The sequence below is a fragment of the Mustela nivalis genome, assembly GCF_964662115.1.
Source record: "Mustela nivalis genome assembly, chromosome: 20".
Taxonomy (NCBI): Eukaryota; Metazoa; Chordata; class Mammalia; order Carnivora; family Mustelidae; genus Mustela; species Mustela nivalis.
Window position 1 is genome coordinate 26649410 of NC_139039.1, and position 21488 is coordinate 26670897.

General features: G+C 39.2%; 1 protein-coding gene across 2 annotated transcripts; it reads left to right on the forward strand.

The window, feature by feature from the left end:
* The first annotated feature begins 986 nt into the window (after nt 1-986).
* On the forward strand, nt 987-19411 carry CCDC110 (coiled-coil domain containing 110). 2 transcript variants are annotated; one of them, XM_082715263.1, is made up of 7 exons: nt 988-2011; nt 2359-2463; nt 14240-14295; nt 14606-14671; nt 15933-16043; nt 16780-18892; nt 19355-19411. In XM_082715263.1, the coding sequence occupies exons 1-7, from the start codon at nt 2002-2004 to the stop codon at nt 19402-19404; spliced, it is 2511 nt and encodes an 836-aa protein (XP_082571389.1). In that variant the 5' UTR covers nt 988-2001; the 3' UTR covers nt 19405-19411. The 2 variants fall into 2 exon arrangements, with proteins under 2 accessions (XP_082571390.1, XP_082571389.1); XM_082715264.1 differs by lacking the exon at nt 15933-16043 and having other exon boundaries at nt 987-2011.
* The last annotated feature ends 2077 nt before the right edge of the window (nt 19412-21488 follow it).

Sequence of the window (21488 nt, forward strand, 5' to 3'; positions counted from 1 at the left end):
GACAGAGATCACGAGTAGGCAGAGAGGCAGGCAGAGAGAGAGGGAAGCATGCTCCCTGCTGAGCAGAGAACCCAATGTGGGGCTCAATTCCAGGACCCTGGGACCATGACCTGAGCCAAAAGCAGAGGCTTTAACCCACTGAGCCACCCAGGCGCCCCACAGATGTGTTCTCTTATTAGAATTTCCAGGTTCTCTCTCACCAGAGAGGGTCTCCATGTGTAATTGTTGGTGGGAGGTCCTACACAAGAGGCCTCTTCTGAGGGGATGCCACTTACATCATAGACATCTTTATTATTTAAAAGATTTTTCTTAATGTATTAATTTTTATAACTTTGTAGGCTCCAAAGATAGGCTTTTTAATGTTAATTACAATAAGTTTTTGACACATTATTTTTTTCTTCTGAGAATATAGATACGATTTAGTTTACAAAAGAAAAATGTTTGAAATCCAAAGGTCTTGTTGATTTAACTTCCTAAGAACTGCTTTCTGACTGGGAAGTATCTTAAAGTATGAGATTATGGCACCTCGTAAATTTGAGTTTGACATTGCAAGTTACCATCTTCTTTTCATATTCTATACTAAATAGTGTCGCAAAATCCTCCCATTTAAATCCCCAAGAAATTTCTGTATAGTAACAAATATTCACTTGCCATCATAATCTACATATATCACATAGACAAATTAGAGTTATGAGAGAACATTACATTATATTAACATATTATTGGTTTTGATAGTTACATGAAACATGGCATTTGTTATGGAAATTTCATTAGTATTGAAATTAACTTATTAAATTGTGGTGGTGTTTTATCTACATCCTCACTTCAAAATACTGTAAATTATTTAGAATATATAGTGACAAAATTAACCCCCCCATCTACAAAAATTTTCAGCAATGTGTCTGTTAAACTACACATTGCTGAAAATTTTTGTAGATGGGGGGTTAATTTTGTCACTATATTCATCAATGCAGAACATAAATTCTCAAAAACGCAATTTACTCAAATTGTCTACAATGCCACAAGAAAGACTCTCAAATCTTCTAGAAAACGAGAAAGCACAGCAAGTAAACATTGAGACTACCATAATGAGTTTCATTTCCATGAAAGCAAAACATATAATTATTATAAATTACTGTATCATGACTTTAAATTCCTTACTGTGACTTAAGTTTTGAACTTTCAATTATTTTATATTCTATCCGTAATGGTTGCCTTTGCAAAATAAGTACTACATATTCATCAAAACTTTTACTTAAAGAGCGCCATTTTCTGTTCTACACAAAGTTATCGCCTGCAGCTACGCCAGTCCTTAGTTGAATGAGCCCTTAGTTGAACGAGTTCCAGATTCCAACACAACATCCATCTTTTGCAAGTGGTTCGCCCAGGTGCACAGGAAATAAGCGAGCTTTGACATATGGAGATCAGTGGAGACAGCTTTAATGTGCACATTTTCATACATTTCATTATTATTTTAAGATCATTATTGGCAATCGGGGTCTTCTTTTAAGAAAACAAAAGTCCTTTCACAATATTGATTTTGGACTGTTCAAATCCCCAAACGCTGAAACTACTCCGGCGGATAGGCTGAAAAACGAGGAATGAAGCAAAATAAACAATGAAATAAAAAACGGAGAAAGTTCCTAGGTGTTTGCCTGTCTCCAAGCATTGGAGCCTTTGTCCCCACAGCTCTGGTCCAACAGGTGCTGCCTTAAGAGTCCAGCTACGATCAAGATCAAGTTCTGGTCACGAAAGCGGCGGCAGGAGTAACTGCCCAGGGAGACCGGCCCCGGGTTTGGGAGGGCACAGCAAACCGCCCCTGTCCGGGGACCGGGACCCCAGCGCGCACCTCCGCCTCCCACCACCCCGACCCCGCACGTGCCCTGCAGCGGCTCGAAGGGGCCTGCCCCCAGGTTACCAGGCCACGCGCTGCCCCGGCGCGGAGCTACTGGGCGGAATGCGTGGGGGAAGGCAGTTGGGAGGAGACCTTCAGCAGCAGAAATGGGCCCTGGTGAGAGACGGGCTGGGGAGCTGTCTCTTGAGGGGGAGCCCTGGGAAGTGGACGGGTAGGGGAGGACGCCGTCCCCTTGCGCCCCGGCCCTTTCAGCACCAAGGCGGGTCCCTTCTGGAGAGCCGATCTTCCCGACCAGCCGAGCACCCAGCTCTCCCCGGGGAGAAAACCGCCGCCTACATCCCCACGCCCGGCCTTTGCTTCCAGCCCCGGAGGCTCCCGGTCCCGCCGCGCTTCGTGGCCCCAGCGCGCCCTCCCGTGGCCGCTTCGGGCGCCCGCGTCCCGAATCACACGCCTCGCCTCCCTTCTCCCAAAGAAGCTGAAAGCCACCTATGGTTCCGTTGCAGAGAAGCATCACGAGGAAGAGGACGAAGTTGACTGCGTTCTCCTTTCAGCGTCCAAGATCCTAAATTCCTCTGACGGGGTAAAGGAAAGTGGTGGCAGTGAAACAGGTAATATCTCCACTGCAGTGATGTTTCTGCCCCTTGACTATAGACAAGGGGTCCCCTGCCTAAATCCACGGGCCTGACAGGTGCACTTCCAGTCCACAGGTACTTCGGGGAACTTTTATTATAGGACTAAAAAGAGCTAACACAGCACACTTACATTGTGCCAGATGTGGTTCCAAGCATTTAAGTGTATCAATTCATTTAATCCTCTCAAAACCCTATGAAGTAGGTACTACCATCATCCACATTTTATGAGGACATTGAGGCACAGAGTGACTAACTCCCTCCCCAGGTCTCACAGGTGGCAAGTGACAAAGCCAGTATTCAGCAGGGCGCCTCCAGAGTCCAGCCTTACCTATCGTGCTACACTGTACTGCTTCTCTGAATACCAAAGAAGACTATTTTAGCAGATGATAAAAAGATACACACTTTTCCCAAAAGAAACTACTTTTTACAGGAAATATTTGTAGACTACAAGATATTGTATAGAGAGGCTGTTTGAAATAAGCAAAGAGCTATAATTTCAAGCTCCCCATGAACCACAAATAAGATATGTAAGATATGTGTAAATCCCCAGTTAGGGGTATCATATTGAGAATCCGGCATTCTTACTTCCTTGAGAGAAGCTCTAGGAGGTTACACACCTCTTGGAAGAGCCTGGTGGTCAGTGTGACAAGCCAGGGAAGGAACAGAGCGCTCTGGGTAGAAGGCGGTATCTAAAGAGATGTGCTAAGTTAGGACCCCCCGTTGCCCAAAACCGACACGTGGCAAATGGGGAATCCAGACACAGAGACACTGAAGGAAGTGACCTGAGATCAGGGCAGGATTTCTGCACCTTCCTAAACTCAGGATCTTCACAAATGCCTTATCGAGGGGCCCTGAAAGAAGAGCTAAAGCAGCCACATCTGAGTAGACCAAAGACAGCTGGAAGCCCAGGAGCCATCAGTATAAGCAGCATCCCAGGGGAGGCGAGCAGGACAGTGCAGTGACCTGCCAGAACTCTTCTGTGCCCCACCATCCACAAAGACATGCAGGCATCCTTGTGCATAGGAAACCAACAGGGAGTAAGAGTCTTCACAGGGAATAGAGAGGCTGCGACAGCTCCATCTTTACCTCGAAGAGAGTATTTAAGGTGAGAAGAAATTGATGTACTTTAATTTGGCAAGATCTTGTGTTCCCTAACACGAGTGAGATTCAGGGCTCTGGGGAAAGATGCCAACATCACAGAACATGAAGCTGCGTGCAAAATAGCACATACATTTATTTAAGAGCCACAGTCCATCTGGCTAAAGCAGATGGGTTACAAGTGCAAGGTCTAGCAAGGGCAGGTTTTTAGGAGCATAGATTCGAACTCAGGTGCTGCCTTAGATGGCAAAACTAGGAGGTATGGCTTTGTTCTGTCCTCTTTTTCTGTTCTATCTATACCTCATTGTCACCATGTGATCCATTCCCTGAGTACTAACCAACAGAATATTAACCCCACTTGTATAAATAATGCCAAGTTTAAAGAAACTCTATAGTATTTCTGAGGTCTCTTTAATTATAAAAGAGCAAGTGGTTAGCCTATGTAATCCTTGATTGGTTGGAATGAAGATGTGAAGGATGCTTTGAAACTTCAGTACTCACAGTGTGCGGCTTTTAGCGCCCATTCTACCCAAGTCTTCATTCATTCATCCAACCATCCATCCATTCATTCGTCTAACAAATATTTTTGAACAAGCACTGTCCTAAGTGCTGGGGATCCAACAGCAAACAAAATGTGCAGAATCCCTGCTTACACGAAGCTTACCTTCTCCTGGAAGGAACAAATGAGATTGTGTGTAAGATGGAGCTTGTAAATCCCATGGAGCAAAGTAATGCACAGAGAGAGAGCGGGAGGATTGGAGGTGGGTGAGGAGTGTGCGATTTTATTTTAAGTAGGGTGGTAGGAGACTTCACTGGGCAGATCACTTCTGAGCAAAGACCTGAAGGAGGTAAAGGAGTAATCAGTGCAGATTTCCAAGGAAAGAGCATCTGAGCAGAGAGAACAGCAACCGTGAGGGCCCTGAGGTAGGAGAATGCCTGGCACATTTGAGGAACAGTTGGGGTGAAATGGGAAAGGGAAGGGAGAGGATCAGCAAGGAAATCGGGGGGGGGGGGGGGGAGCACTGTAGTTCTGCGTCAGGATCTGCGGCATTATTCAGCACAAAATGGGAAACATTGAAGAGTTTCAAGCAGCCATCCCTCCCCTCCATTGCAACTGGAAATTTGAAATTTCCTGACTTATTATCATATCCATAATACCCTTGTCTCAAAAAATATTTTTTGAGCATTTAGTTGGTACCATGCATTCTATTCTGCAAAGGGCTTTACCTACAAACTAGATAACTACTTGTGTTGTCCCTCATAGCAAGTGTATGGCAAAGCCAGGATTCAAGCACAGGCAGCCTGACTCTGTAGCTTCCCTGACAAAGCCCCAAGCAGATGGTGTCACACCTCATTAGGCTCTGTAAAACAGTTCCTTCTAGGAATGAATTTATATTGTCAGAGCAAAACTCTGCATTTGAATCTGAGAATGACAAAGCTTTGGCTACAGAGTACTTAACATTTTATATTGAGTAATTACTATGTTGCATTTTAAAAACTCATTTGTTCTCCTTCATCTATTAGCTACAGGTATGCACTTAACACAGACATATCTCAGAGATATTGTGGCTTTGGTTCCAGACCATTTTAATAAAGAGAATGTCACAATAAAGCGAGTTATATTTTTTGGTTTCCCAGTGTCTATAAAAGTTATGTTTATATTATTGTGGTCTACTAAGCGTGCAATAGCATTGTCTATTTTTTAAATGTACATAAAAATGTATGAAGTATAAAAAATACTTTTTTATTTTTTTGAAGGTTTCATTTATTTATTTGAGAGAGAGACAGTAAGAGAGAGCATGAGAGCGGAGGAGGTCAGAGGGAGAAACAGACTCCCCGTGGAGCTGGGAGCCCCATGTGGGACTCATCCAGGGACTCTGGAATCATGACCTGAGCCAAAGGCAGTTGTTTAACCAACTGAGCCACCCAGGCGCCCTAAAAAATACTTTTTGCTAAAAAATTTTGACCATCTCTAAGCTTTCAGCAAGTTATTGGCACTGACTACAGATCACTATAACAAATATAATAATGAAAATTTTTGAAATTTTGTGAGAATTACCAAAATGTGACAGGAGACACAAAATAAGTAGATGCTATTGGAAAAAAATGGCACCAATAGACTTGTTTGACACAGGGTTGCCACAAACCTTCAATTTGTAAAAAAATCACAGTATTTGCCAAACGTAATAAAATGAGGTGTGCCTGTAGGTTGACTATGACATAATCCTCTGCAGGTTTCAGAATAAATTCCCCATATCTTTAATTACTTCGAAAGCCATCCCACTGATAAACTATCTTGTTTTTCACTCCTCACATTTAAATATGAGACAGCTAGACAATTTAATTCAATATAATATGAATACTATTTCTTGCATTCCCAGTAGAGTATCAGCTTCCGGGGCTGGGACCATATCTTTCACTTTGTCTACACACCTCTCAATATTGCATGTTTATCAAAGACTTAATAAGTGATGACCTGTGATTGTGTTCCCCCTCCTGTGCCTCTTTGGTAATTTCCCTTCCAATTCTAGAATCATATAATTCTATGTGGTTATTTAAGTATTACTGAATTTTAAGATTAGCTTTCCTTTGGGAATAAGTGGTAGCCAATGTCTCCAAAACTCATAAAAAAACAAAAAGTTTTTCTGATAGCCTTTAGAAAGCAATAAATCAAAACTACTCCAAATAACTATTTCACTCTTATTGTTTCCTCAATCTCTAAAACCCTTCACCACTACCTCTAAACTCATTATATAATCTCACACTGTGTGAAAAACAAACAAACAAACAAGCAGCAATCAGATCCAAACTCCATGACCCTCAAACTTAAAATTTGCTGACCTACCTGCTTCTGTACCCATATTATCTGCTGTCATCCATTTCTTGTTTTTCAAGTTTTTATTTAAATTCCAGTTAGTTACCATACAGTATAATATTAATTTCAGGTGTACAATACAGCGATTCAACACTTCCAAACTTCACTTGGTGCTGGTCCCACAAGTGCCCTCCTTAATCCCCATCACCTATGTAACCCACCCTCTCTCCCCTCCCCCTTCCCCTCTGGTAACCATCAGTTTGTTCTCTAGAGTTCAGAGTCCGCTTCTAGGTTTGCCTCTCTTTTTTCCCCCTTTGTTCCTTTGTTTTGTTTCTTAAATTTCACATGAGTGAAATCATATGGTATCTGTCTTTCTCTGACTTATTTCCCTTAGCATAATACTACCTCCACTATGTCACTGCAAATAGCAAGATTTCGTTCTTTTTTTATAGCTGAAGAGTATCCCATATATATGTATACACACCACTTCTTTATCCATTTATCAGTCGATGGACACCTGGGCTATTTCCATAATTTGGCTCTTGTAGATAATGCTACTACAAATATCAAGGTGCATGTATTCCTTTGACTTAGTATTTTTTTTTTTTTTATTCTTTGGGTAAATACCTAGTAGTACAATTGCTGGTTCATAGGGTAGATCTATTTTTAATCTTTTGTGGACCCTCCACACTGTTTTCCATAGTGAATGCACCAGTTTGCATCCCCACTAACTGTGCAAGAAGGTTCCCCTTTCTCCACATCCTCACCAGCATCTGTTGTTTCTTATGTTGATTTTAGCCATTCTGACAGGTGAGGTGATGTCTCATTGTAGTTTTGACCTGCATTTCCCTAATGATAAGTGATGTTGAGCATCTTTTCATGTGTCTGTTGGTCATCGGTGTGTTTTCTTTGGAAAAAATGTCTATTTGTGTTAACTGATCATTTTTAAATTAGATTATTTATTTGGGGGTATTGATTTGTATAAGTTTTTAAAATATATTTTGGATACTAGCCCTTTATCAGATATGACATTTGCAAATATCTTCTCCCATTCTGTAGATTGCTTTTTAGTTTTGTTAATGGTTTCCTTTGCTGTGCAGAAGCTTTTTTATTTTGATGTAGTCTTAATAGTCTATTTTTGCATTTATTATTTTTATTATTTTATTATTTTATTATTTTTCTGGCCTCAGGAGACATACCTAAAAAGAATTTGCCATGGCCAATGTCAAAAAAGTTACTGCCTGTATTCCCTTCTAGGATTCTTATGATTTCAGGTCTCACATTTAGGCCTTTAATCCATTTTGAATTTATTTATGTTGAAGTATAAGAAAGTGGCCCAGTTTCATTCATTTGCATGTAGCTGTCCAGTTTGCCCTACACCATTTTTTGAAGAGACTCTCCTTTTCCCACTGGATATTCTTTCTTGGTTTATTAAGGATTAATTGACCATATAATTATGGGTTTATTTATCAATTTCCTATTCCGTTCCATTGATCTATGTGTGTTTTTGTGCCAGTACCATACTGTTTTGATGACTACAGTTTTGTAATAAAACTTGAAGTCTGGAATTGTGATGTCTCCTGGCTTGCTTTTCTAGTTCAAGATCACTTTGGCTATTCAGGGTCTTTTGTGGTTCCATACAAATTTTAGGATTGTTTGTTCCAGTTCTGTGAAAAATGTTATTGGCATTTTGATAAAGATTGCATTAAATATGGAAATTGCTTTGGATAGTATAGACATTTAACAATATTTGTTCTTCCAATCCATGAGGATGGAATGTCTTTCCATTCCTTTGTGTCATCTTTAATTTCTTTCATCAGTGTTTTAGAGTTTTTAGAGTACAGGTCTTTCACCACTTTGGTTCAGTTTATTCCCAGGTGTCTCATTGTTTGGGGTGCAATTGTAAACTGGATTGGTTCCTGGCTTTCTCTTTTCTGCTGCTTTATTATTGATGTAATGCAACAGATTCCTGTGTGTTGATTTTGTATCTTAAATTTACTGAACTGGTTTATCAGTTCTAACAGTTTTTTGGTGGATTTGTTAGGGTTTTCTCTACACAGAGTATTGTGTCATCTGCAAATAGTCAAAGTTTCATTTCTTCCTTGCCTATCTGGATTTTCTTTTGTTGTGTGATTGCTGTGGCTAGGACTTCCAATACGATGTTGAATAAAGGTGGTTTGAGTGGACATCCTTGTCTTGTTCCTGACCATAGAGGAAAAGCTCTGTTTTTCCCCATTTAGCTTGATATTAGCTGTGGATTTTTCATATATGGACTTTACTATGTTAAGGTGTGTTCCCTCTAAACCTACATTGTTGACAGTTTTTACCATGAATGGATGTTGTACTTTGTCAGATGCTTTCTCTGCACCTACTGAAATGATCACACTTATCCTTTCTTTTATGAATGTGATGTATCATGTTGATTGATTTGAAAATATTGAACTGCCTTTGCAATCGAGGAAGAAATTCCACTTGATCTTGGTGAGTGATCTGTCTAATGTATTGTTGGATTTGGTTTGTTAGCATTTGAGAATTTTTGTAACTATGCTCATCAGAGATATTGGCCTGTAGTTCTCTTTTTAGTGTTGTCTTTATCTTGTTTTGGTATCAGAGTAATGTTGGCCTCAGAATGGATTTGGAATTTTCTTTCCTTTTCTGTTTTTTGGAAAAGTTTGAGAAGAATAGGTGTTAAGGACTTTTGTCTTGCTGGTTTTAATATTTTTGTCTTTATCACTATATGTTGCAAAATTTAATTACCATATGTCTTGGTGTGTGACTGCTTTTGCTGATTTTGATGGGCGATCTCTGTGCCTCCTGGATCTGGATGTTGTTTTCGTCCCCAGATTAGGCAATTTTTCAGCTATTACATCAAATAAATTTTTTGTCCCCTTTTCTCTTTTCTTCTGGGACTCCCATAATATGAATATTATTACATTTGGCAGAGTCACTGATTTCCCTAAATCTATTCTCATTTTGTACAATTCTTTTTTCTCCTTTTTTCTAGTTGTGTTCATGGGACAAAGTGAGCCTGGGATCCTCCTATTCCACCACCACCTTCCCACCACCATCCTCCTGCTCCTGTTCCCACTGTCCCCAGTTTCAATGGAAGAATTGTCCCTGCTCAGCCAAAGCTCATTCCCTTTATCCTAGCTCTCCTGGAATTCTCAAGTACTTGGCTTCAGCAATTAATCTCCCTCATTCTCCAGAGTTATTCTTCCCTTTTTCTACTACATGATTCCAGCAGGAAGCAGGCATGTCCTGACCTTCACATCTCTTCTAACATGCACTCTATTCCACTAGCCACCCTCTTTCTTTCCACAGTAAAACTCAAAGGAGTTGCCTATACTCAATGCCCACAAATTTTCACATTTCATTCTCTCTAGCCACTTCTTTCAGACTTTTGTGCCGGTCACTGCACAGAAACTGCCCTTGTCTAGGCCAGCAGTGACATCTATATTTTCCAATATAGTGTTCATATCCATTCTTTTGAACAAGAGACAGGAATATCCACTGCCTTTTGATGTCCACTTTGACAACTAATAGAAAACCAAACTTTAACATATCTAGAAGTTTTCCCTAAAACATCTTCCTACTCTATTCTCTTCCATTTTAGTAAATAACATCAGCACTCATCATCCATATGATTTCACCAAAAAAAACCAGGAGTCATCCTTCCTTCATCTCTTCTGGCCACATTTAATCCCCTAGGAATGTTTTATCTTCAAAACCTATCCTAAATCCACCTACATTTCTGCATCTTCCCCTCTGCCATTCTAGTCCAAGACAACTTTGTCTCTCACTTGGATTACCGCAGTACCTCTGCCATTGCCACTTTATAACCCATTATCATGCTGTAGAGTGACCTATATATGTTTGTTTTCAGAGCAAATCATTCTCATGAATGAAACACTCTAAAGCTTCCCATTTCACTTAAAATAAATGCCAAACCCCTCAGGTTGGCCCACAAGGGCCTACATAATCTAGCCCTTGTCTCCCCCTCTGACCTCTAATCATAATGGGCTTCCGTCTGCTCATTAAGCCACAGCCATACTGACTTTCCTTCCTGCAAACACAGATAAGCATGTTATACTTCAGGACCCTGCCATGTCCTCTGCTCCAAATCTCTTCCTACAGATGTTCACATGGCTGGCCTCTTCTCATCATATGGTAATCTTGGCTGAAGCCAGCAGAACTGCCTTTCTCAAACATGCTTGCCTCAGCCCCAGCATAGAAGGTCCCACCCCTAGAATATCAGCGCATACCCCTGCCCACACCATGTCTCCTGACCAGAGAGTTTTGAAGGGCCTCAGTTCCAGTGGAGGTGGTGACAGGTTTCATTTCACAAGCAGTTCAGAGCACCCCTAGCTAAAACTCACCACATTCAGGCCTGGGACCAGGCCAGATAGGCCTCTGCCAACCACCTCTCCAGGGCTGTCCCCATCCTCCCTGTCACATTAGCCTATCCTCTTTGTGTTATTTACCACTATTTGAAAGTATCTTGTTTATTTCTATTTGCTTTTTATTTTCTGTTCATTCTCCAGAAAGTAGGTTCCATAGGAGTCTTGGTTGTCTTATTTATTGCTGTGTCTCTAGTACCTAAAATTGGCCATACCACACACTAGACAGTCAATATTTGAATGAATGATGTTGAAGGAATGAATCACTAAATATGAAACAAACAAAAACTAAATCATTAACTTTTAAAAATTATTCTAGACTTTCAGATAGAGATTTTAGAGTCAAGGAAGACCCTAGATCTTCCCCCTCCAGTACCAAAAGAAATGGACAAAAGAAAAAAAAATTAGAAAACTAGCAAAAACTTCACCAGCAGCACCTGAAGGACATAAAATTGGAAAATTGAGGCCAAAGATAAAAACAGAAGATTCTGGGGCACCTGGGTGGCTCAATGGGTTAAGCCTCTGCCTTCAGCTCAGGTCATGATCCCAGGCCCCGTGTCGTGCTCTCTGCTCAGCAGGGAGCCTGCTTCCTCCTCTCTCTCTCTGCCTGCCTCTCTGCCTACTTGTGACCTCTGTCTAATCAATAAATAAATAAATAACCAGAAGATTCTGACAAGGCAAACTACAGACTGGCTTCTGACTTTCAGAAGCAATAAAACAAGTCAAAATTCTGAAAATACTCATTTATGCCCCTCCCACTGTGAATACAAAAAGAAGAAATACCTGTGTCTTCCTTTCTGCTGACTGGTCTTTAGGTTGGTTAGAGAGGAACAGCTAGGAGAATAGATGAGTAAATCTGGACACTGATCAAGAGGGGCTTACTTTGCTCTGCAGAAAGAAGTTCTGAGTAGGGCTGCCACTAGCTCATGGGGTGCCTCTGCATGGATTAGAGAAAGGTATATCCAACTCTGGGTACATGCAAACCCACATAGGATACCAGTTAGCTGAGTGTAGTAGAGCATGGCACACATCTCAGCCCACATGTATCTTTTGGCCAGGAGCGCCTGTGTAGTGAATAACCTTTACAGTCTTACGTGGCAGTCCTAGTTCCAGGACTCCATCTTGAATTGAGGGAGTGATCCCAATCAGGAGACTATCTCCCTACAGTAATAAGATATATCTCCTCTAGATTTCTACCCAGTTTCAGGGAACAGCAAAATGCCAGAGATCACATCCTCCAACGGAGGCTTTCACAGCTCCAAATGATATCTTTTCCACCAGACCCCTTCACCTAATTTTTAAGCTATAGAAAACAGATCGGAAAACACAATGGCTCTGCAACTCTATCTCAGAGGAACAGACCAATAGACTCCAAGAAGAATGTCTAGAGAAAATATCTACAATATGTCAAAGAAAATAGAAATTCTGAGCAGAGTTGCTCAGGTTTCACTGAGCCATACGAAAAGAAGCATCATGGTAACTGCAATCATACTATAGTCAGAAAAGAAGGACGAGATAGAGAGAAGGAAATATATGTAGTAGCAGTATGTAAATCTCATGCTCTGTCTTTAAAATCTTGTATTTGCTATATCCCTTTACTGAGTCTTTAAATTTCTTTTGACTCATATGTCATACTCAGTTTTAGAAAGAAATACTGTGTTTAGCCTTCAACTTCTAAGTCCTCCTAACAAGACAAAGGAAATCTGTGTGGAAAGGGGAAACTGATGCTGCAGAGGTAGAAAGGAGATGGAATTTTGAACAGTAAATCCATTAAGAATAAAGTTGAAGGCTGAAAATATTTACAATAATAATGTCCCATCTTTGTGTTTAAATAGCTTTGTGGAAATTAAGGTCACATAACAAAATGTAAAACATCATAAAACATCACAGTGTGAAAATAATTTAATAAGCAAATATCATGAAATGTGGGAAGTAAATGTGAGAGCAAGTATAATTACAGCTAATTTTCTCATCATTTATTCCCCCTTCTTTGCAGGGAAAAAACAACATTAAATACAAAGGAAGTGTGTGTTATTAAAAAAATATAAAAATTCCTGTCTGTTAGTCCTTTTCATGACATGTTTTCATTAGCTTAAAGGAATCTTATAGGAAATAATCTTTCATGTAGTGAAAAAAATCTGAGTAATAGTGATAACTTCAACTAATTACAGTTTTCTTTGTTCTATTAAAAAGAAACATAAATTTAATACTACTTATCAAAAGTAACATGTATAATATGATCCCACTGTTCTAAAATAATTTCTTTTTTTCTGCATATATGCATAGAGAGCTGACTGAAAGGAGAGTACCTAAAATCCATAATGGTTGATTCTGGGTGGTAGGCTTCTAGGTAATATATTGGTTTGGATTTGCAATTTGAGTTCATTTAGAAGTTCTTAGAGTCTGAAAAACTTTGGGATGACTTGTTGCATTTTTCCAGATCTCACTTGAGGTTTTTTTTTTTTTTTAATCTCTCTAAGATGAACATTTCAGACTACTGTTTTATTCCTAGTAAGATACAAAGCTGAGCAACATCCAAACAGACTTACTGTCCCTCCCTGCCCTCTGATGAAAGTGGGATTCTTCAATTAAGCAAATAGCTCCAGGCTCTGAACCTCTCAGGGATGATGCCAGTTGCCAGATGGGGGTGGGAGGGGTCCTATACTCTGCAAACCAGCTCCTATCACATCTGGCAGACTGTCATTCCAAAGGAGAGATGTGCTGATCTCTTTTGAAAACTTCTCTCAGGGCAGAAATTGTCAGCCTAGGGGAACTTTCCAACATAACTCTCATTTCATTTGGGACACTGAATGTTTTTTTTTAATTATTTAATAAAAATTTACAAAGCAAGCAAAAAACCTATTTGGACAAAGAGAGGTGTATGTCAGGAAATTTGCAAACAGTTTATAGTCTCTCCCCTGTTAGAGGTCCATAACCTATTTTCTAGGAAGGAACACATGGATCTTTATAGTACTTTGCTTAGGAGCATGACAAAAATTGTGCTGGTAAGTCCAATTTGTTTTCCATGATGAGGAAAAACATCACATGGCCATTTCATAGACACTGAGACCTACACAGTACTTTGTCAAAGGTCTCCCATTACAGGATTATTAGTTTTAGTTTTTTTTTAATGCAGTTTATATTGCAGAAACAAAGATAATTGAGTTTTTGAGAGTTCCAAGTTTGGCATTACAAATTAATAGTTTATTATAAAAGTAAAACCATTATTAGAACCTCAAGTAGGTATTTTAAGCCAAGTGAAAATTATTTCTTGACCTTATTATGTGACTAGCATTGGGTTCTTTGATGTCCTAATATGGACATCAAATTCTCATATCTCTGTCTCACTATCCAAGAAAGTTAGGAGACTACTTTCTATTACAGTTGTTTAAAAATAAAACTTAAGAATTAGATCATAATGGTTTTTCAATTTTCTTTTTAGAATATGGCTGCATATCAGAATCGGAAAATCAAATACAACCACAATCAGCACTGAAAGTAAGTTCATTTTCATTTTGTTTTTTTCCCCCAAATACCTGTATAAAGGCTGATCTCTTTCAGAATAAATACTTCCAAAATGCATGTGGATTTTTCACAAAAATCTTCATGAAAATACACTGGAGAATTAGCAAGAATGACTAAGAATGTGAGTCCTTTGACCCTCATGTGATCATTTCTGTTAATAGGCAACTTTGGGGAACATATATAAGAAATAATAGCAATTTCAAAATGGTTCAATTTCGTGCTTGCTTCTGCAGCACATATACCAAAATGGTTCAATTTCATACCATGTTTCATTTTATTACAGGCCCTTCAGCATCAGCTGGAATCATTTCAGGCTCTCCGAATTCAGACTTTGCAGAATGTTAGCATGGTATGTTTCTTTTAATCTCTGTTGGGAAATATCCAAACTTAAGATATCACCCCACATTTCCAAGCTAATGACCACTAGCCAACTGATTCGTTCATGTAGAATGTAATAAAATAAGGCCACAACATATTCCAGGCTCAAAATTTGAGGGAAACTACATTCTATTATAGTTGAATTTGGATACTACCAATATATAGCCTACAAAAGGGAACTCTCATTATAAGTGATCTGAAATCTAACTCAAATTGACCCAGGTAAAAAGTATATTTTATTAGCACAGGTAACTGAAAATCCTAGGGACAGTTCACTTGGCAGTGGCTTAATCCATATGATCAGGCCTTTGGTCATCAGAAACCATCTCACTCTTTATTTTGGTTCTACTTTCCACTGTACTGGATTCTCAGATTCCATGTGGTACCAAAAGGGCTTCTAGAAGCTCTAGGCTTTTATCCTTCCAGATTCCAGTCGGCAAAGAGACCATGTTTTTTTCTCCCTTATACTGAATTCTTGGCCTGATTCTGACTGCCTGAGATTGTGTCATATGCAGTGCTTGAATAAATAAATTGCGTTGAAAGGAAGGCAGTGTTCTGACTGGTTAGCTCTCAGTCATAAGCAGCTGAAAGTGGGATCACCAAAGGCGCATGGACTTCATCCAGAACAAATGGGGGATAGTACTAACAGAAGGATAGAGTATGGATACTGGCAGTGCATAACACAACACATACTCACTGAAGATCCAATATAAACTTCATCGTAATATTCTTATACTAAAAGCAGCTGCAGGGAAATGGCAAGAGAAGACAGACTCCTCCTTGGGGGGACAGAAGATTCAATTCTGATGAGAGAGATCAAAAGTCTCTGCTTTATTCAACAATATAAAAAATCAAAATCCAAAATTACTTGAATGTAGTTCATAAAATTTTATCATTTTACTAAAGTAAGTTTTTCTTATAAAGCCATATAATAATATATCATATATATAATATATATATGATATAATAAAGCCATAATTTTCTTTAAAATTTTTAATTTTCTTTAAAAATTCCTTTAATGATAGAGATTATTATAAATTAAATACATTTGTTTTATATTCTATATGATGGGAAAGAATTTTTAGGTCCAGGAAATTTAAAGGTATCTTTTAATTATAGTATCTATTATCCCTATACATTCATATGTTTCTTATGTTTAGAAGTTTATAAACTATAAGTTTATAAGTGTATAAATCTGAAATCAAATTATAACATCAATTTATCTTTTAAAGGTACAGTCTGAAATCAGTGAAATCTTGAACAAAAGTATTATTGAAGTAGAAAACCCACAATATAGCTCAGAAAAAAATCTAGTATTCGGCACATGCATTGAAAAAGCTTTGGTATGTTATTCTGTACAAAACTATTTCTATATTCAGTCACTTCAAAAACGTTACTACAATCAGATTATCTTCACCTTTACATTTTTAACCTTCTTCAAGGGTCAAATGGACTGTCAGAGGAATACCTAAAATATTCCCAAGTAAATTGAAATATAAGGCAGGTTTTTTTAGCCTGTCTATCCACTTAAGAATTTTTCTACTTTTAGGATTGACCAAGACCTGAGGTGAATTCTTTAGAAACAGGCTGGAACCAGAGTCACTCTGTCTACAGTGATTAGAACTCACATTTCTAGAATAGACACAGCCCGAGTCATCTGAAATAGGAATGCAAGCTAAGGTTGACAAATAGCCCAGAGTGGAAATACTCGTCTTCCTTAAATTTCCTATTGCATTTGACCTATTGCTTCTATCTTCCCCATCTATCTACAATGGTCTCTTAATGGGTTCTAAATTTCTATTTCTGATATTGAAGGGTTGGCCCATGTATGTCAGCCTCTGAGGAAATAAATATAATTTCTAAGCAAACTGTGAAGACCAGAGTTACAGATCTCAAAATAACTGCTGTTAGATTTTTCTGGAGAAAATGAGTCATATTCATTAGGCTTCTTTGCCTATAGAAATGGATAAAATGTTCATCTGGGCAATAAAAATAAATCCCCCACAAAATATTTTCTTGATTTTCTTATCATGTGGCAAATGATAGTACATTTATACTATGCTTTTTTATTGTCACTAGCCTATAGAGAATCAAGAAGAAGTCCGTTCTATGGAGAAAATTCATCCTTTTGAGGAGTCCAACACTATTCATTCAACAGAAGAAAAATTCAGCAGTGATACTGTTAACAATCTCTGTCAAGGTATAGATATTCCATCCCAAATACATTTCAAGAACCTATTAACTTGGAGAACTTCAACAAATAATTCAGCTTCAAACATAATTATGAACCCCTCAGAAAATTCTGACATATTAAAGAATTATAATAACCTTTATAGTTTTCTACCTCATGCACCTCAAAATGTGATGTCTCAAGCTGATACAGTAATTCTGGATAAATCCAAAATTACTGAGCCTTTCCTCAAGCATGGATTTTGTGAAAATTTAGATGATATCTGCCATTCTATCAAACAAATGAAGGAAGAACTACAGAAGTCACATGATAGAGAACTGGCACTTACAAATGAACTTCAGACTTTAAAAACTGACACAAATGTTCCAAGAAATGGTAAATATGACCTATCCCACAGTCACAAAGAAGAAACTAACTTTATTAAGGAAGAAAATATAGAAAGTAACTTAAATGAAGATATAAAATCAAAGAGAATTTCAGAATTAGAGGCATTAGTAAACAAATTACTCCCATTCAGGGAAACCGTATCAAAATTCCATGTGAATTTTTGCAGGAAATGTAAAAGGTTATCCAAGAGTGAAATGCACAGGGGAAAGAGAAATGAGAAAAACAGTAAAGAAATTCCTATCACTGGCAAGAATATTACAGATTTAAAATTCCATTCCAGAGTTCCAAGGCATACACTGTCATTTTTTGACCCAACAAAATATGAAATGAAAGACAAAGAGACACGACCACTATCAAAACAAGGACCAATAATGTTTGAAAATGAGAAAACATCCAAAGTCAATTCTGTTACTGAGCAGTGTGTTGCAAAAATTCAGTACTTACAGAATTACCTAAAAGAATCTATGCAGATACAGAAAAAAGTAACAGAACTGGAGAATAAAAATCTAACCCTTAAGAACAAAATAAAACCTCTTGTCTTTACTACACAATCTCTGATACAGAAAATCGAAGCGTATGAAAAGGAACTTAAGAATCTCGTTGAAGAAAAGAACGCTATTCAGTCCAAGTTAATTAAAACAGAAGAAGATGGTAAAGAATGTCTTAAAGAATTGAAAAAATTAATTAGTAAATATAATGTTCTTGTAGGACAAAACAAAACTCTAGAGGAAAAAAATAGTCAACTTTGTTTGGAGAAGCAACAAATGATAGAAACATTAGATCAACTAAAAAGTAAAGAACACAAAACCCAAAATGATATGGCCATTGTCAATAATGAAAATAATCGAATCAGTATGGAAATGGAATCACTGAAAACAAATATTCTATTGATACAAGATGAAAAGGAAATGCTAGAGAAAAAAACATACCAGCTTCTAAAGGAAAGAAGCTCAGTTGAAAATGAACTGAAGGAAAATCAACTAGAGATAATGCAGCTAAAAGAGAAAGAAAGGTTGGCAAAAACTGAACAAGAGACGCTTCTTCAAATAATAGAAACAGTTAAAAATGAAAAACTTAATCTTGAAACAACATTACAAGAATCTATTGCTGCTAGACAAATGATGGAAAGAGAAATTGAGAATATTCAAACCTACCAATCTACTGCAGAGGAGAATTTTCTGAAAGAAATAAAAAATGCAAAATCAGAAGCAAGTATTTATAAGAATAGTTTGTCAGAAATGGGCACTGAATGTGAAATGTTATCAAAAATGGTAATGGAAATTAAAACAGATAATCAGATTCTAAAAGAAGAACTAAAAAAACATAGTAAAGAAAATATAAAATTTGAAAATAGCATCAGTAGACTTGCAGAAGATAAAATACTTTTAGAAAACTATGTAAGAAGTATAGAAAATGAAAGGGATACCTTAGAATTTGAAATGCGGAATCTTCAAAGAGAGTATTTAAATTTAAGTGAAAAAATCTGTAGTCCACAGAAGGACCCATCAAAAAAGGGTTATATTTCAAGAAGAGAGAAATTCCATTTGGACAACTATGATACTTATGAAGACACCTCCAGTCCTAGGAGTAGGCCTTTGGCTCCTGATTTGAAAGGTATGTAATATTGTGGTGAATTAGTAGAGATGTATTTAAGATTTTTTTCACCCACTGAGCACTAGCCAGAGTACAGTAATAAGAAGGAAACTTTTAAGATGAATACAATTTAGTCTTATAAGATTTGTATCCAATTTATTATATACTGGAATTATTTAGGACCTTTGCTCTTTGGGGGCACCTGAGTGGCTCATTTGGTTAAGTGTCTGTCTCTTGATCTCAAGTCTTATCTCACGGTCACAAGTTCAAGCCCCGCATTAGGGGCTTGGAGCCTACTTTAAAAAAAAAAAAGAGAGAGAGAAAGGATTTTTTCTCTTTTGATAAGACTCATGTTGTTACTTATATCACTTCTCTACATTGTATATGCACACAGCAACTTTGACAGAGAGCAGAGATTTTGTTTCTGTTTTATCAAGTATACTTGGCACTCCCATGTTAAAAAAAAAAATCTTTTTTTTCCAGGAATTCCAAGTCAACTATATCAATTGCTTCCATCCAAGATATGTAAATAAATTTCTAAAATCAATGTTTCAAAATCCTTTGTCCAGTACTTTTTTCTCCACAAAATTATTTTTTAATTTATTTATTTGAGAGAGAGAACATCTGGGGGGTGGGGAGAGATAGAGGAAGAGGGAGAGAGAGAATCTCGAGCAGTTTAAAAGAGCAATTAACATATAAAAGGTAGTTCTAGAACTTTGCCAAAACATGGAGGAGCTGGGCGAATGCTTTCCAAGTCATAGGGACTGAAGAATGACACCTTAAAAGCACAGATGAGAACAGGGTCTGGTTGCCCTGACTGGCTGCCTCAGTAAACCCTGGGACCACAAGCACACACCAGCCCCAGCTGTGATGGGACACAGAAAAAACGCTATAGCTTAAAAGGCGAAAGGAGGGGCGCCTGGGTGTCTCAGCTGAGTGACCAGCTCTTGATTTTGGCTCAGGTCGTGGTCTCAGGGTCCGGGACTGGAGCCCCACGTGGAGCTCCATGCTCAGTGGGCAGTCTGCTTGAGATCCTCTGCCCCCCCCCGTACCCCTACCCCCACGCTCATTCTGGCGCATGCAGGCTCTCTCCCTCTCTCTCTAAAATAAATAAATCTTTAAGATAAAAAAATAAAAGGGCAAAGGAACCGCAGGAATACTCCCTGAAGCCGAGGGACTGCTCAACACCACAGCAAGCCCCGGAACTGCAAGCCCACAATAACCCCAGTTGCACCTGGGCATGGAGGGGGTGGGGATTAAATTAAGAAAAAAAAATGCTTTTTTATATTTGTTTTTGCCTTTTATTTCTTTTTTTCTTTTCCCCCCTTACCCCCTTTTTCTTTTCTTTAAAAAGATGAAGTTTAACATTGCGCCTGGCATATGAGATAGCACTAGAACTCCACCAGAGGCTAGGGGAGCTGCTGGAACACTCTCTGGGTGGGAGGGTCTGGTGGATATGGTTTACGCTCCCCCTTGAAAGCATGGACCAGTGCATGGTCCAGGTATCCTGGCTGACCTGCCGTCTCAGTGAGCCCCAGACCTATAGCCACATAAGCCCCAGCCACCCCACCAAGGCAGCCGAAGGACAGTGCGCACCAGGACACCTCTGAATAGCATTCACTATAGCCCCATCCCTCACACCAAGGTGACACAGGTACAAAGCACCCCAGAACACAAGAGGCCCTCACCACTTCACCTTCAGTTTATTAGGGCTCCCTAAGTACAAAGCGCTCCAGAACCTTTGAGTGGATGTCTGCCTCAGACACAGCTGTCTGGCAGGGTGCCCCTCACACAGAGCACCCTAGAAACCTTGGCTGGTGTTGCATTGGTTTCAGCCACCCCACAGGGTACCCCTATGCAAGGCACCCCGGAACACACCTGCCTGTACCAGACTCAGTTCCAGCGGCCTGGCCAGAAGACCCTCCTCACTGAGAACATGGTGCACCCTGGCTTGCACCCAGTTCAGCTTTAGCTGTCCTGCTAAAGGCGCCCCCTTTGCAGAGCATCCCAGGACCTCCTGGCCTGTCCCCCATCTCAGAGTCAACTGTCCCTTCAGGATACTCACAGATAGTCCTGGAACACTCATTTATATCTACATCAGCTTCACTATCCTGCCAAGGTGTCCTCTGTACATAGAGACCCAACCCTCACCCCCATCCCCCGAGTGCATCCACTTGAGCTCAGCTGTCCTGTCACGGCATCCCCTGGGCGGTGAGCTCAGGGACCTCCTGTGCACAACACCTAGGCTTCAGCTTCCCCCTGCTCTGGGCACACCTTGCTCAGAGCATCCCAGGGCACCCCAGCTTATACCCACTTCAGCTTCAGCTGTCCTGCCAGGGTGCCATCAGCACAGAGAATCTTGGGACACCTTGGCTGGTGTCCACTTCCGCTTCAGCTGCCCTGCTGGGCCTAAAGACACACAAACTGAAGTGAAGGGATGGAAACACAGTTACCATGCAAACAGACATGAGCAGGGGGAAAGCCGGACTAGCAATATTTATATCACACCAAATAGATTTTAAAACAAAGACTAACACGAGGCAAAGAAGGGCATTATGTAATGATAAAGGGATCAAACCAACAAGAGGACATAACAATTGTAAATATCTACACACAA